Source organism: Colius striatus, chromosome 12, assembly GCF_028858725.1.
Source record: "Colius striatus isolate bColStr4 chromosome 12, bColStr4.1.hap1, whole genome shotgun sequence".
Taxonomy (NCBI): Eukaryota; Metazoa; Chordata; class Aves; order Coliiformes; family Coliidae; genus Colius; species Colius striatus.
In genome coordinates, this window is record NC_084770.1 from 3,545,485 (window position 1) to 3,562,738 (window position 17,254).

The following is a 17,254-nucleotide window of genomic DNA, read 5'->3' on the forward strand; positions in this document are numbered from 1 at the left end:
AGAGCTATTTTGATGCAGCTCGGTTTCATGAAACGTTTCAAATTGGTTTTAATTTCAAGCTGGGAAAAAAAAGCTAACATCATCTTCAAAGCTGGTGAACAATAAGATTTATGCCCTCTGTATAGCTCTTGCTAAAGAGAAAATATGAGGGCAACAAATAGGATAACATCTAAGAGATATGGCAAATAAGTAGATCTTCCAGCATGTTGCATGATAAAGAGGCACAAACCCCAGCATATTCAGCTCCTTTTGGATTTGAATTTAGTGTTTATAAAACAAACCTTTTTGCATTGCTATGTAATTAGTAAGCATAAGATAATCCATCACAAAGTCTTAAAATGGACAGAGCCTCTATTTTTAACATGGAATTCTTAATGATTGTTCTGTGTCTTTGGGTTCAATGCAGATGCAGTTTGTGTCCAGTGTGGTTAGTTTCATATCAGTGAATATATTCATAGAATCGTGGAATGGTAGAGGTTGGAAGGGACCTTTAGAAATTATCTAGTCCAACCCTCCTGCCAAAGCAGGTCCACCTAGATCACTGAATATATCAAGATCTGTTATGGCTGACACTCCTGCATTAAAAAAAGAGTTGTTTTAAGTTAATGTCTAAAAAAAAAATACTGAGATTTTGTACTGCTTAAGTATCTGTGCTGTTATTAACAGAATCAGAACCTGGAAATAAGGAACAAAATCTCAAGTAGCAGTTGCTCAAAGACAGCTCTTGAAATAGTGAGGTAGTCAGCTCACAGCTGAGGTTCTCACCTCTAATGTTAATATTAAGCATGAACAGGCTAAAATAGTCCTACAAAAAGCTGTGGTGGCTACAATCTTGGGTTTCTATACCTAAAAAACAGACTTTCTCATTAACTCCCTGTGGGTAGTACAAACCCTTTCAGTGTAGAAATGCAGCCATTTACTGAGTAAGATTTGGTCAGTGACTGGATCCATTTGATGACTCGCCAATAATGGCAGAGGGAGCAACCTTATGTTTAAGAACTATCCAGAATAAAATGGCACCAATACTTATCTTATAGGCATGATAGGAAATTAAAGGCAAAAAGAGGAAGATTGTAAGACTCAGAGAAGTAAGATAAGCTAAATATGGGGTTTTTTTTTATAAGTAATGATAGCAATTCCAATTGTCCACAAAAAAATGAGAGTGCAAATAATATTCTAGGGAGAGATCTGCATTTACCTAATCTTTTGATTAATTTATTATTTTCAAGATGTGATTTTCATTCTAATATAAAAGGCCAGATGCTATAATTCTGGCTGTTATTTTCATTTGTGATGATGCTTTGTTAGTAAAAGCATTTATGTCCAAAATAACTCATCATGTCTAGAGATCCAGTCCAAGCTATGACTTTACACTTGGAGTTGAATATTTCAGATGATATAAAGACACACAAGTGGAAGTAAAAACAAATGAAAAAAAAAAAAAACCCAAACAATCACATGATCAGGACTAACCATATGGTGCTCTTGTAACAATTAAACTCTGTGCTCTACTTTACTGAATGTCTGCAGGATGTACAGATTAAATCTTGGTGCCCAGGCTTCGTGCCAAGATTGAATTAATGTTCCCAAGCTTTTTATTTAATCTCCTTCTGTAAGAAGAGACCATAGCAGAGTAAATAGCTGAGGGAAAACTTAGGGATATGTAAGCACTTTACCTCTTTCCTAACCTCTCTCTCACTATGTTCTCTCTCATGTGTGTTTTCATGGACATGAGGTGAAACAGTCCTGAGTGCCTCTGCCATATTTTACTGTGCATGTTAACAAGAATTTAAGAGCCAGCAAAAAGACTCAAATGGCCTAATTTCCCTTTTATCTCACTTCACAGACTGCCAGTGGCATAAAAAATTCTATGATTATCCAAAAGTAATTTCCATTGCATTTCTTTCACCTCTCTAATACTTATTTTTGCAAACTTGACATGACTTTGTACACACTTTAGAGAAGTACTTTGTCCTAGCCTCAAAAAAGAAAGAAAAAAAAGAAAAGGTAAAAAATGCAGGAAGATCTTGCAGTCCTTTCTTATGTTTTGTGTGCACATCCAGAGTGCTCTCACTCCAGACCTTCTAACAATGTGATGGCCAGAAATCGACAGCTGTTCATTCTAGCACAACATCATGCTAACATTTCTAGCTTAGAGCTGCTGGCATCCAACTGTCTGCAAGCTCCATATTCTCAAATGGCCACCTGCTGCTCTTGGGTGATTCTGTAATATTTTAGAATGGCGTTGTTACCAACCTTATCTTTCAAATTACAACTCTGAGGGGAAAAAGGGGATGAATGGCTATCTCAAAATTCTTGTGTGCTGGAAGGACATAGGTCTATCCATAATAAGTCATAGCCAACTCTTTATTTCTACCTTACTTTTCTGTAGAGCCCAATAGTCATTTCTGGTTTAGTCTACATATTTGGAATTATTTTATAGTTGTTATTTTTGTAAGGCTGTGGGCAGGACCTCACCATGGGCTGCACTACAGGCTGCAGGGGAATCTCTCCTCTGGTGCAGGTAGCACCTCCTCCCCTCCTCCTCCACTGACGTTAGTGTCTGGGGAGATGTTCTCACAGTCTCATTCCCTTCTGCTGCAGTTTAGCAACAGCTCAGTAACTTCTTCCCCTTCTCAAATATGTTATTCACAGAGGCATTAACTCCATTGCTAATTGGCTCAGCCTTGGTGAGCGGTGGGTCCATCTTCCAGCCAACTGGCACAGCCCTGTCAGATACAGGGGAATCTTCCAGTAGCTTTTCACAGAAGCCATCCCTGCAGCCCCTCTGCTGCCAAAACCTGGCCACACAAACCCACTACACTATACTCCAAAACAATACATTTAAAATTATTATGGTGAATAATTTTAACAAACGCAACAATTTCCAAGCTTATTTATCTCAGATATTGTCAGCCTTGATATAGGGCCCCAGGGAAAGTGGTTTAATTAAAAAGTAAGTTTTCCTGTCAGCCTGCTGAGTCCTCAATAGACTAAACAGCTGCTGATTTTCTAATCTGAGTGTGACATGGTGCTGTTCGTTTTCTTATTTATCTCTGTGTATTTCACAAGGGAGCCAAATCTAGCAGGTCATGTTGGTGCATCAGACTGTAGGAATTCTTTAAGCAGGATATAGTTGCTAGCCAGCATTCCTAATACTAGGTCTTTATTTAATTTGAAATTCTAGTCACATAAGACATCATTTGATACTCTTATTGATTTTATTAGGATTTGTCTTTTAACAGCTCAGCAATATTTAGTGGCTAGAAATTATTGCAAGCATTGTAATAACCTTTGTAATCTTACATGTAGAGGCCTCTAGATCTCTCTCATAAAAATATGTTCACTTTTTTCAAGAGATATACACAGTAAAATGGGTCAGTGCCTCTCTAGGAAAGTTATCTCCTAGTCTTCTCAGTGTAGACCTCACTAATCTAGAGGTGAAATAGCTTTATAATCCATCTTTCAGAGACAGATGTGGAATTAGGGCAGTGATAGCATCTGGGCTCCTCTGTTTACTGAAAGATAACTGTCTGAAGCAAAGTGATGTTTCATCTGCTGCAGCAGCAGGAAATTTGAAATCATTGGTTATGAATGTTGCAACCTCAAGTGAACACTAACCACATAATGCAGGTAGTGTGTATGAGAAGATGACGACTCATGCATGTGTTTGTTACTGACATGTGAAAAAGTAGATCAGAAAATGACCCCCTTGGGAACAGAGTAATTATGTTTCCCTTAACTCCTGCAGGATAAAGTTCCTTTTATTAATGTGGGTTTTTTTCAGGTTTAACTGTGCAGTTTCAGGTTTATTTTTCAAGTAGTTCATTATAATGTGGTACTCTAAAAAAAATGGCAAGGCAAATATTTCTCAGTAATGATCATGTAATTGTTAGGGAGACTGTGCTATGCCTTACAGTATTCTGACTAAATTGGACAACTGTTTATGTGTTAAGTGTGTTTTTGTATGTTAGATACATTGCTGAGTCCTCAAGATACTTGCAAACATGAAACCTGAGGTTAGCAAAAGCCTTCAATTGTTGCAGGTGGGCATGGAGCTCCATATGTTGAATATCATAGTATGCTTTTTTGGTACTGTTCTTAAATTCATAGCTTCTTGTATGCTTTCTCTCAAGAATCTGGCAGGTTTAAGAAAGAAGAAAATATTAAGAAATGTTTGAGGTTATTTATAGCAGAATGTTAATTTGATATGGATTTTGATATGCATTTGGTTGATGAGAGGAACAAATGACAATATTTTCTATTACTATGCTTTTAGAATAGAGGGTGTTCAAGAACTATATAATCATTGGTTACTTAAGCACATCTTTATATACACATATCTTTATCTTATTGTTATATATTTTTCTAATACATCTCAGTGTTTTTTCCAGTCTTCAGATAAACATGTATCAATTCTCTATCAAGTAAGCCAGAGTGCAAGGATCTCTTGTGCACATCTGAGTGCAAAATGTGATGTGTTATGCATCTAAACAATGGTAGTCTACTTTCTAACAGAGCAATGTGATCATGATTCTATGATTCTAATCAGAATATGTCCATAAAAATTACATTTTTTTAAACAAACTTAAACAAAATTGTAGAGTAGATTTCTCAGGTACTGCTTTGCTGAATGCCTTCATGAACTGAGTGATTTCCCTGGGAGACTTACCATGGAGCCTGGAAGAAGCCCAGATGTGACTGCTGCTTATATGCTACTCACAGAACTATCTTTTTATCCTGAGCAATTGGTCCCCATGTCAGCAGAAGAATGTAGTCTGGTTTGTCTGATCTGAGCTTATAGCAACAATGAATCACTTGAAGTGCAAGTGCAGTTTCCTCCATTTTCCATTTTCATATCCATAGAATAGGAAGGATAGCAATGGATTTATCCTCTTGCTTTGCAGAGCTTGTTGCCCATAAAATTATACATGAGGAAATAATTTCTTCATTTTATTAAGACATGAATACCTTCTTCTGTTTATGATTTCAATATTCCTAGATTTTAGTATTTCAGTATGAGTTTAATAGCATTGACTTCAGTGAGCTGGAAAAGCTTATATAGAGGTTATTGGCTTAATTTTTGTTCTATCCTTAAAGATATTTTACATCTCTAATTATTTTTTTTGTCTCCTTTTTCCTAACAACTACCCTCTCCTCTGCAAGGAACCTTCTATATTCTATAATTATTCAAAGAGTAGCTACAGTTTACAACAGAAAAAAATTGTCAAGGCAGTAAACCTTCCCAGTGGTACAGAGACATTCAAAAGGTCAGGAGCTCTGGACTACAGGAAGTATTTGCAGGATTCCAGCAGAGAAACTGATGTCAGGTTGTTATCCTGGAAGGATAGAATAAAAAAAAAAAAGAAAAGAAAAAAAAAGAGAAGCAGCAACCCCTAAACAAACTTACTGAAAAACCCAACATCAACTGCTTGTAGTGGGTCCATGCTACACTTCTGAGAAAACACACATTGAGTTGAAGAGTAGTCCTAACTGCATTGCTTATTTGCAGATTTCCATCCAACTGTCTTTGATGATCAGTGTTCAAAGAACATGATGGCCGTGTTTGGATGTCCAACTGTATGTGGAGAGAGCATATGTAAAGGGTTAAAGATTCAAATTTGATTCAGATTTCAATTTTGTTGACAAGAGTCATCTAAAACCTTTAGTTGTAGCAAGAGAAAAGTCATATCCACAAGCAAATTCATACATTGTGTATAATTTCTTGGTCTATTTGTCCCATGTAGTATATGAAGAACATTCCTTATGGATGGCTGTCAAATACCACTATTAGGACATCATAGATTGACGTAGCTGAATCAAGTTGTTGAAGAACACCCATAAGGAAAAAACTGTGTTATTGTCATCCATATGCAATATAGGGCCAACAGAGAGAACATGTAGGGAACTCTGGTTAATCATAGAATCATTTAGGTTGGAAATGACCTTCAACATCATTAAATCCAACCGTAAACTTAACACAGCCACATCCACCACAAAATCATGTCCTTGAGTACTACATCTGCCGGTCTTTTAAATACCTCTATGGATGGTGCCTCATCCACTTCCCTGGGCAGCCTGTTTTACTGCTTGATAACCCTTTTGGTGAAGGAATTTTTCCTAATATCCAATCTGAACCTCCCCTGATGGAATTTAAGGCCATTTCCTCTCTTTATTGTGGTGAGGGGTCCAAAAATGAACACAGTACTTGAGGTGCAGACACACCGGTACAATACAGAGGAATATTCACTGCTGGCCACACTGATGCAAGCCAGAATGTCATTGGCCTTCTTGGCCACCTGGGCACACTGTGGACTACTGTTTAGGTGGCTCTCGATTAACACCTCTAGGTCCTTTTGTGCTGAGCAGCTTACCAGCCGCTTATCCCCAAGCCTGTAGCGTTGCATGGAGTTGTTGTGATCCAAGCACAGGATCTGGCACTGGTGGAATCTTGTACAACCAAATGGAACAGCATTTGGCATTTACTGGTTCGCATACAGCTGTTGCCTTTTGTCAACTATCGATGAAAATGATCAAATGTCGGAGTTCCCTGCCTTTCACTTGAAGTCTTCTGTATTGTTGGTGTAATGGTAGCTGTGAAAGGCAAAATAAGCATGCTATTGTTTTAATAACTTCTGAAATTGAGTTCAAGTGAATAATTCTGTGTAATTGTTACAGGAGTATCATCGGGGATTTTTATTTCTACTGAAAGTGTTGACTTTTTTTAACATAAAAGGCAGTAATTTGTAATACTGTTTTGCTGATTAAGGCTTATAATCACTAAATCTTGCATGCAACTGTTGCTTAATATGAAACAATCTTTAGCAATTTCTAAACAGTGGAAAGATTTATTGGTTGTATTTCAGAAATTATAAACTGTCAGTAGCTTTTTTCAAGCTGTTTTAATTTTTGGAGAGGAAATTAGTATCCCTGTGGTAGTAACGTATGGATCTCTACTAGAGCTCTCAAAATAAAGTATGCTTCAAAATTAATAGATGATTAAGACTAATGCTAGCCTTAGTGGCTTGAAGAGAAAACATAATGTCCAGAATTTAATTAAAACATGTATTAAGATGAAGTAACTCTTACTAAGGTTCAACATCCCAGTCATGGGAGAGATGTTTTCCCTCTACCCTGGGTGTGGTTACTGTAGGATTTCATGGATATGCTTCTATCTTTGTGTGGTATCATCAGCTTACCCCTATTTTACCATCTCACCACCATTTTTAGGATGACTAAATCTGAAATGCCTCTGTTCCCAAACCCACTGAAATGAAATGAAGAACAAAGCTTAATATTTTGTGCTGCTACCTGTTGTGAACAAAATGATGTCCCAGTTTGCACTCTGTTTCAGCCTTCAACCAGGAAGGTGGCTGGCGTCAAGGTCCTAAATATGGTTGTTCACCACATAAATAGTGAGCTTGAATAAGAAAGAGACCTTATCTCTTTTTCCTCAAATGAGTTAGCAACATGTATTCATGTATTTTAGAACCCAGTAAATATAAGCTTGGCATCATGTGGGTCAGCTGTGTTTAAATAAAGCTCTGTAGCTCCATTTAATAATGAAAGCCAGTATCAATTATATTTTGAAGACTATTTCTAATGCCTAGATGTAGTAGTTCTATACATCAGTAAATGCATCTCACAGTGTAAAGGTGGACCTTATTTAGTTTTTTGTTTTGTTATAGCCATTAGAACTGTGTTATCATTTCCATTTCCAGTATAGTCATTAAGGCATCTCTTTAAAATTGTGATTTCTATAGATTTTAATTTTTCAACAGTGTTAAGTAATTTCTTTGGAAACAGTAGTAGAATCCTTCTAGAAAAAATTCTTACCTAGTTTTTAAAAACATATACTGTTCTTTTCATTTAAGTAGGTTGCTGTAGCCAGAAACTGGAAGGATATAAGAGGTTTTTTGCAGGCTCTTTACCAATATCCGTTCAACTGTCATTTTATCTTTAGAAATAGGAATCTAAAAGACAAAATTAGAAATATATAAAGCTGGAATATCTAGCATAGGAGCAACAGATAGACTTCTAAAATATTTGTTGAGAATTAGTTAGAATTTCTATGCTTGCTTAGTCCTCTGCATTTGGAGAGGAAAAAAATTACCAACGTTTCGATTCAGGCTGAGAGAAATATTTTTTCTGCCCTGAGCTATCTCTAATTTTTAAGAACAGTAGGCTTCTACATCTGCAATTACTGTATTGTTTACGGTTAAACAATGAATCAAATAATAAACACAAAACATTAAAGTTATGGTTTCTGTTGATGGAATGTGCATCTGAGGAAGACTTTGCTATTAAGAAATCATGGAGGCCACCGTTATAGAACAGAACAACTAGTATTTGTTTCCATTACAGTTCCCACATTTACCCTGTTATTTTCATAGTCAGTTAAAATAAAATTGAAATCCACAATATCATTTTAGATGAATGTTTCATTTTGAAGTTGCAGGGTAATTAGAAGAAATATTTTTTTCAAAGGTATGTGTGCCAACATTGAGATACAAACTCAGCGGTCAGAGCCCACATCAAAACTGAGCAAACTGCTTTTTTCAGCCTTCTCTCGATGTTCTGCTTTGTTTCCCGTGCAACACTTCATAAACATTGTGGAGCCTGCTTTTATGGATATGTAAAGTATTAGACTTCTTCAGAGCCTAATTTTCAGGGTAAAATTTAGGCTCACTGAGAGTGAACAAAAGAACCTGGGAAAGAGCCCATCTTTTGTCTGTCTTGGGAAACCATACCATCCTTTCCACTTGAGTGAGGGGTTGGAGTAAGCAAATGTCCAAGCAAACACTTAATGTATTTTCCTGGTGGCTCATAATTACAAAAACACTGTGTGCTGATCGTGTAAAGAGATTCATAGGATTGATTGCAATTGTTAACCATGAGATTCATCTGTCTGAATGTCAATGTATGTAGCTGAGCTCAGCTTCAGCTCCCATTATAATGAAGGGAAACATATGTGATAACGGGAAGAAATATCCTAAAAAGCCTATATTTGTACTCTTAAGTATATCAAATCCCCATCCTCCACGCACAGACACACCTCCCATTTTTTCTTTCACACACATAATAGGAATTGTGAAGTCCAGCTCTTTTATAAAGTCAGTGGCTATACTCTTCTCTAAAAATAAACAATATATTCTAATAAGAAAGAGAGGAGTCAGGCTTTGATTAGAGGTCATAGATTCTGAATTAATTTAGAATTTGCCAGTGAACTCAGATATGATTGGCAAGGAGATTTCCAAAAGGCTGCAACTGTAAATTGGAAATAAATGGAAAAGTATTATGTGAGTAGGAGGCAGCGTTGAATCTATAATGCATATCCCAAGTCTGACTTGCTCATAAAAGAGCATGTGTTTAATGTGTCATAAAAATATTTAAGCCCCATTGGTCTCTGTATAAATATTTCATTTTTCACGTTGGATTCCAGAGTGGCTAAAAATGAATTCAGTGTGCATATCCTTGTCATCGGTATGAAGGATAAAAAAAAAGGATCAGCAGAAACTGTGGGGTTTTTCCCCTCCCAGACTCATATTCTCACAAGATTTTTTTGTTATCTTTGCATCCAAATAACTTTTTTTTTTTAGTCCTTGGTATATTGTCTATTTTCTTCTGTAGTATCCCTCTGAGAGAAACCATGGATCTGCTAGATTAGAAAGCAGTTTGGGGGCAGAGTGAGTTGCTGCCAAGAAGGCATTCATGTATGAATGTGTGAATGTGGGTGGGTGACTGAGATGTCCAAAAGGGACGCTTGTCTGTATCCATAAATAAAGCAAGATATATTTTGAATGTGCACATGTTCTGCATCATTAGTTTTTTCACTGTTGGGAAACAAAACTGCAAGAATCTGAACATCTGCTACCACCTGGCAGCTCAAGTGTCTCAAGTAAGGAGTGACAGTAGTTAGGAGTGACAGTAAGGAGTGACAGTAGTTAGAAAAGTCCACCTCTAAAATAGTCTCCTTTTTTTCATTCTACTATTTTCCTTGAATACAATCTTCTTAATTTATTAAATAATAATTTAGCTCAAAATTGATTTTAGTACTATATCTGAATAATAGCTTCTAGGGCTTTAAGAAACCATTTAATAATGACAGAGGAAGAGGGAAGTATGTGATCAGAGCTGCACTCACTACATCATGCTGTCCAAGCACGTGGCTGATGGCCCTTTTGGATGTGTTATAAGCTGATGCCCGAGTCTCTACTTCACCCATCCATAACAGCATGTGAAATACAAATGAATGGTAACTTGTCCAGTGTCACTCTAGTTCATAAGACTTAGTTATGACTGTTTAATACAATTCCTCACAGGTGAAATCTGTGCTTTTAAAATCCATGGACAAGAAATGCCCTTTGAAGCTGTTGTGCTAAACAAGACATCTGGAGAAGGTCGTCTTCGAGCCAGGAGTCCTATTGACTGTGAACTTCAGAAGGAATACACATTCATCATTCAGGCCTACGACTGTGGGTCAGGACCAGGGGGAACAAACTGGAAGAAATCTCACAAGTGGGTAAAAATGTGACAATTTTTTTGCTTTGGCTTCCATTTTCTCTACAGTATGGCTCAGATTTAAGGTTTCCTTTTTATATTGTAGTCAGGTAGAAAGCAAATAAAACCAAAATGAACCATTATTGCAGTAGTCCAGCCACGTTTTATTCCTTTTTCCTATTAGAAAATATTTTTCTTCTTTGCTTTCTGCAATTTGACTCATTCTGCAATGATGCCAATTGAGACTTCTAGTAAGATCCCAGTTCAAGTGGAGAAATGCACCTCAGTTTTAGCTTATTTTTGCTTTGAAGTTAAATACATTGGCTAAACAGATTGTCGTGGTTTGGCCCAACTAGCAAAGAAGCACCATGACAGTCTCTCACTCGGTGTCCCCATTCACCCCTACCCTTGTTAGGATGGCAGAGGCCCCAGCGAAATGGGAGGAAAAAGATAAGCAAGGTTGTTGTGGATTGAGATAAGGGCAGGGAGGGCTGGCTGCCAATTACAGTTCTGGACAAAACAGACTCCAGTACTCAACTTAGAGAGGAAAGTAGGAAAGTTTATTCTACAAGAAACAGAACTGAATAAAAGCAAAAAGGGAGTAGGATGATGAGAAAATTACAACCAGCACTTTAAGACCTCCCTCCCTCATCCCTCCTTTCTTCCCAGGCCCAGTTCACTGCTCCTGATATCTCCCCCTCCTCCCCACTCAATGGTTTAGGGGGACAGGGAATAGGGGATGTGGTCAGTCTTTCACAGATGGGCTCTGTCACTTCTCTGCTCAGATGAGGATGACTCCTGGCATTCTTCCCCTGCTGTCCCCTGGGACACAGTCCTTAATGAACTTCTCTGGTGTGGGTTGTTTGCAGCAGCTGCGGCTTCTGCCAATACAGGGTCCCTCACATGGGACACAGTCCTTAGTGAATATCTCAGGTGTGGATTCTTCTCTATGGTTGCAGTTTCTGCAGATACAGGGTCCCTCCCTCAGGACGTGGCCTCTTCTGGGCATAAGTTTAATGAGCTGCTTTGTTATGGGTTCCTCCCCACAGTTAAAGCTTCTGTGAATATTGGGTCCCTTCATGGGACATGGCCTGCGAAGGCCATAGTTTTAATGAAGAGAATCACTGCCCCTGGCTCAATGATGAAGTGATTGGGTCCCTCCCATGGGACATGGCCTCCTCGAGCCATAGTCACTGCTCCTAGCTCAGAGTGTTTAATAAAGTCAGAGTTCTTAGCAAAGTGAGTTGCTGCCCCTGGTGCAGAGTCAGATTTAGCAAAATGAGTCTCTGCCCTTGACACAGGGTCTTTATCAAAATAAATCTCTACCACTGATGCGAGGTCTTTAAAGAAATGCAAACAAATTACTGCCTCACCAATCCTCTCCATAGAATGCAGGGGAGTCTTTGCTCCAGCACACCTTCTCCTCTCTTTCATCACTGACCTTGGAGTCCGCATGGTTGTTTCTCTTTCTACTCCTTGCACCACCATCAGCCGAAGAAGAAGAAGAAGAGGAAGAAGCCTCCTCTTCCAGCTTCTTAAAAAGTGATTGTGGAGGCATCTGATTGGCTCAGCCCCAGAAGTGGGTCAGGCTCAGATCTGGGGAGAGTTTTGAGTAACTTCTTACAGGAGCCATCTTTACAGTCCCTTCCCCCTTACCAGAAAAGGCTGTCATGTCAAACCATGACATGTCAATGCAGGACATAGAAGCTAGCTTTTAAATGGTATTTACAAATTCTAAAGAGATATTTTTCTCTATTCATCTCATTTCAAATCATAAGAAAAGAGAAATCACCTCTCTTTTTTCTTTTAGTATGTAGATGTATATAGACTGCAGCAGTGTTGCCTTTTCACAGTGTGTTTCTGACCTTAGCTTTTGGACAGCAAGTCTCAGAGGAATTCAAATCCTCTGGAAGTGTGTTATATTGAAGGTTAGTAGGTGGTACTTTTTACTGTGCAGACAATTCCCTGCATAAGCTTAAGTGTCACAGTGCCTGTTTTTTCCCTTCAATTCACAAAACCTATCCCCAGACCATTTGTTATTAAAGATGAATTTAACTTGTGTAGATGTATAACTGCTATACAAATTGTTCATTTTGCTGAGAGCCATTTAAATAAATGATTAATAATAATTATCCATCCTTTTGCTCATCTAGGACACATGATGATTAAAAATTTAATTAGCTCTGTAGTGTATGTGGAACTTTTTCAGGATGTTGAGAAAGAACACATATTTAGAAGGAAAGCTGCAGCATTAAATAACCATCAAGTCACAGAAACTGTTTTTGCTTCATATTAAATTTTATGATGTTTTTAGCGCATGTGTAAATACCAAGTTTGGACATTCCACTTGTGGAAAACTTTGGTCTAATTCTGACCCAATGAAACACAGCACATCAGGAGCAGACTTTGGTACACTTTCCTGTGGAGGTTTGTCAAGTAAACCAGACACTAAGCTCAGCTGTCTGGTGTCCCAACCTTTCCTACTGTCTCTGCTATCTACCTAGAAAAGTCCATTCACTTCTCTGTTCCTCTGCTACCTTGCTTATCAAACCAAATAGCAAATTCTTTCACATGGAAGCCTTTGGAATTCGCTTGTTAAATAGAGGCCTGTTATTTTTGAGCCTCAAAAGTTCACATGTACAGTATTGTAATTAATTGGATCATTAGATAATTATAATCAGCAGAATGTGAGAGGCTTTTTTAGTTTGAAGAATGTTCATAAACTGACTACTTTTAGATAGTGAATCTGTAAGAGTGCTGTAATTCTCTTCCCTTTTTTTTGCTTATTAACCCATTTTTCAATGGAATAATACCATTAACTCTCTGCTGGGGTTCATTTTAAGATACAGACTGCTTTTAATAAGAAGGACTGTGAAACTCTCTCACCGCAAGCTGTGGCACTAAGTTTTTACCTAGTGCCACATTAAGATATTAAATTTGGCAAATTAAACATAGAAGTTCAACATTTCACTTTAGCAGATATTTCCACAGTGTCCTAGATAACTTTTGTTTATCTTTTTCAGGTGTTTTGAAAACAAACTCTTAGTGATGTGTCATAATAAATTAATTTTTCTCTTTGACGTCTCTATTTTCCTCTTTCAGGGCAGTGGTCCATATCCAGGTAAAGGATGTCAATGAGTTTTCACCAACTTTCAAGGAGAGTGTGTATATGGCCACTGTGACAGAGGGAAAGATCTATGACAGCATACTGCAGGTCGAAGCCATAGATGAGGACTGTTCCCCACAGTATAGCCAGATCTGCAATTATGAAATTGTCACAACTGATGTTCCTTTTGCCATTGACAGAAACGGTGAGTATGGAGAAGAAGCAATTTCAAGTTCTGGGATAGATAGTGGTAATTGCTGTACACAGTGTAATTGCATGTTGATACTAGCTGATAACCTGACTTGAGTTTTAACTCCAGAGAGTAATCCTGTTCTTATCTCTGAGAATAAAGAAACCATTGCAGTGGGAAATTCCATCCCCGTTATGTAAGACTTGGTCAGAAAGTGCTACACTAATTTATTGTGGAAATTAAAGACCCAGTTTTAGATGAGCAATATGTTTCTCTGTTGCTCAGTCCACTCTCTTCATTGTCTCAGATCTAGTTTCCTATCCAAGTGATAGCATTTCCTAATGCAACATGTAGCCTTACCTTATAGGGTTTATTCACTGGTTTGTAGCTCGTCCCATTGTTCTGAACTTTCTGGAGCACAGTCTAAATGTAGAATTGACAATATTGTGGATGAGTTTCTTGATAAAACTTTCAGGGTGTGGATCTGCAGATCTACCCATTTGTGGTGCTTCCTGAAGCAAATCCATTATTTTGCAACGTGGAAGAAAATGTGCTTTGGAGAATTAGTATATTTTTTATGGTATTAGACTTTAGTTGCCTTTCTAATGTATATAATATTACAGGAAAAAATAATAAACCCTATGAAGTTGTCTATATGCAGCAATTTTTTATGTTGGTGGCCCTATCTTTCAGCTTGCTGGTTTTCCCAGTCAGGTTCTCACCAGGGAAAAGCATAGAACTTCACACTGAGTTTGTAGTAGGAGGCTGAGCTGCATAAAAATATGTTGGAAGTCCTCCCTCCCATTCTTTGCTCATGTCAGACCATACTAAATAGGGGCTTCATCTTCGGCAGTCTCATATTGTTATCAGTTTGTAGATAAGAGTCCTTGTTATTGGTGTCCATGTGTGCATGCTTGTGCAGTTCAAAATGAGAATTCCTGTGCTCACAGAACTTCTCTACAGTAAGCACCCTGTGTGCATGCCCAGCAATGCTCTGATTTATTATTCCTAATAGAAGCATTTAATCTATATTCTTTGTAGGAGAAGAATGCTCTTTGGAGGTAAAATCTGATTTGGGGGCGAATTGGGAACTGAAAGCATACATGAAGTTACTGTTTTTGCTAACCAGTCATTTTCATGTTGGGATGTTTTATAAAAACCTTTTCCATTGCTTAAAAATTATTCATCTTTGTGCAGTTCTTGCCCAATGCACAGCTGAGCATCAAAAGATAATAATAATCATATGTTAACATCAATATATTCTAAATGGCATTGGGGAAAAAAAAGCCATCTTGTTCTAATACATTGGGAGGCAAGCAAACTATATAGGAGATATAATCATAATGACTCTGTTTCTGTTTAAGTAAATGATATCAGCTGATGCAGTAATCTTTTGCCAGAGCAATTGCACGAAGGATTTTTTTACAGGAAGAGAGCATTTGGAATTAGGTATTTGTGTGCACTTCCCTAGAAATTTTTTCTCAATTCAGATTTCTTTCTAATCATGGGATTTTTGATGCTGTCATAAGAGGAAGCTCCCCATGTTTCTGGTTTAAACTGTCATTTTTCCAGAGCTCCATGTGACTTGCCAGTACAGGGCTGGTTACTCACACAAGTTGCAGGCGGTTTCATAATTTCATACTAGGTTTGTGGCAGATATAGTGGATAAATAGTACACTAGGATTTGAATGATCCAGAGCAGACATTTATATTATTTATGCCTTTTCAGCTCCTATCGCACAGTGCAGCTGGCTTACGAGTGATTGTGTGCTTCTTCCAGTCAAAGGCATGATCAAAAGCATGTGCTTGGTTACACAGTTGTCCTCACGTGCCTGGGACTTGTTTTCAGCAAAGGCAATGAGAAAATAATTGATTTAAACATGACTCTAAAGCCTGCAGTGAGTAATTGCTAGAAGGTTGTAATACTTGCAGTTTCTTGGTCATCAATTCAATTAATATTTTTTGATCTATTTGTTCACTAAAAGCACAGTGCTGCCACAATCAAGGGTAATTGGAATCTAATTTGCAGTTTTTGAGATAATGGTAATTGCTTAAACCTGCTGGGATTAGGGACAGTTAGTATAGATAGTTGCACTTTCATTCTGTGATGGAAATATTTTGCTTAGTCCCAACACAGTTCACTGCTGAGAATGTCTCTGTATGCCAACAGACATAAGCTTTCTCCGATGCAAGCTCTTTGGCATTGTTCCCGTTTTCATTACCTATAGCATGATTAAAATAGATGCATGAGACCCCTGGGACTATCTGTTAATACTATGCTAATTAGTACTGTTTAGATTATATTTTATTTTTTTTATTTACCCCTTGTGGAAAACAAGTCTAGCATCTTGTGTCTTCTGCAAGTTTTTTCTGCTTTTCAGTAACATAGGTGTGGAATTTCATTGCCCAGAAAATGTAACCAAATGCTTAGAATCAAATCTAAATATTGCAGAGGGCCTCAAAAGTAGGGGAGGGGTGAGGAAAACATGCCATTATCAGTGTATAGTGGATTTTTTTCACCAAGAACTTAGAAAACTAAGCACAAACACAGCCCTTCAGAAAGATGAACATGCTATTCTATCAGCCTTTTTGTTTTGGCAAGTCATTGTCCTTCTAGGGAAAACTTACTTTTAACCCAGGGAGCTTTTTGTTGTTCTGAAAAATTATATTACACCTTGTGGAACATTTGCAGAATGGAAGAGAAAGGCCTCCATATTGTAGCAGTGCATTGTACTTTGTGTCACCAAATTGTGTGAGGCACAAGTAGACAGGCACCCAGCACTGGCACAGGGAGTAGCATTAAGCACTGATGTAGTTCTTGTAGATCTTTGAAAGTTAGGCACATGAAGGTAGGTAATATAAAGCCTCCTGTTTGCATTTGATAACTTTGACCCTTGATATGTAATTTTTTTGCTACTAGAATTCCATTATGTAATGAAACCATAACACTAATAAAATTGATTCTTCTATATGGTGATCTAAACTTGCAGGGTCATGAACTCTTGATCATAAAGTACTGTCATGTACTGTTATGTTTTATTATGCAAAGAGTTATTGTATCAATATTGTGTAGGCTTCTTTTTGGTAACAGAAAAAATAAACACAATGCACAGATTTGTTGTAATGCTAGCAGAACATTGTAATGCATTTTCTGCCTTCATTTGTCAGGGATCATGGTCAGATGATCAGAGAATTCAGATATAGATGCAAATTTTTTCATGGCTCTGACCTACTCTTGTCTCTTAAATGTGAATATCTATTTGCCACTCATCACTGGGAAGCACTTTGCAAATACATGTTCAGGTTGCTCAGTATGAGGATGAGTTACTGACTTATCACTCCGGTTTCTATCAAGTTAAATATCTTAGGAAATAAATGTGGTCAGGATCTCACAGGGTCACCCTTTACAGTACTGAGATTTGTGTTAGGAGCTATGCAGACTTCTTATTGTCAGAGTA

General features: G+C 37.7%; 1 protein-coding gene across 2 annotated transcripts in view; it reads left to right on the forward strand.

The window, feature by feature from the left end:
• CLSTN2 (calsyntenin 2) overlaps window positions 1-17,254 on the forward strand; it is a 298,084-nt gene that overhangs the window by 211,603 nt on the left and 69,227 nt on the right. For both annotated transcript variants that reach the window (XM_062005632.1, XM_062005633.1), the window contains exons 3-4: window positions 10,323-10,518; window positions 13,603-13,811. In XM_062005632.1, the coding sequence (XP_061861616.1) occupies window positions 10,323-10,518; window positions 13,603-13,811 (405 nt within the window). The remainder of the gene's footprint in view (window positions 1-10,322; window positions 10,519-13,602; window positions 13,812-17,254) is intronic.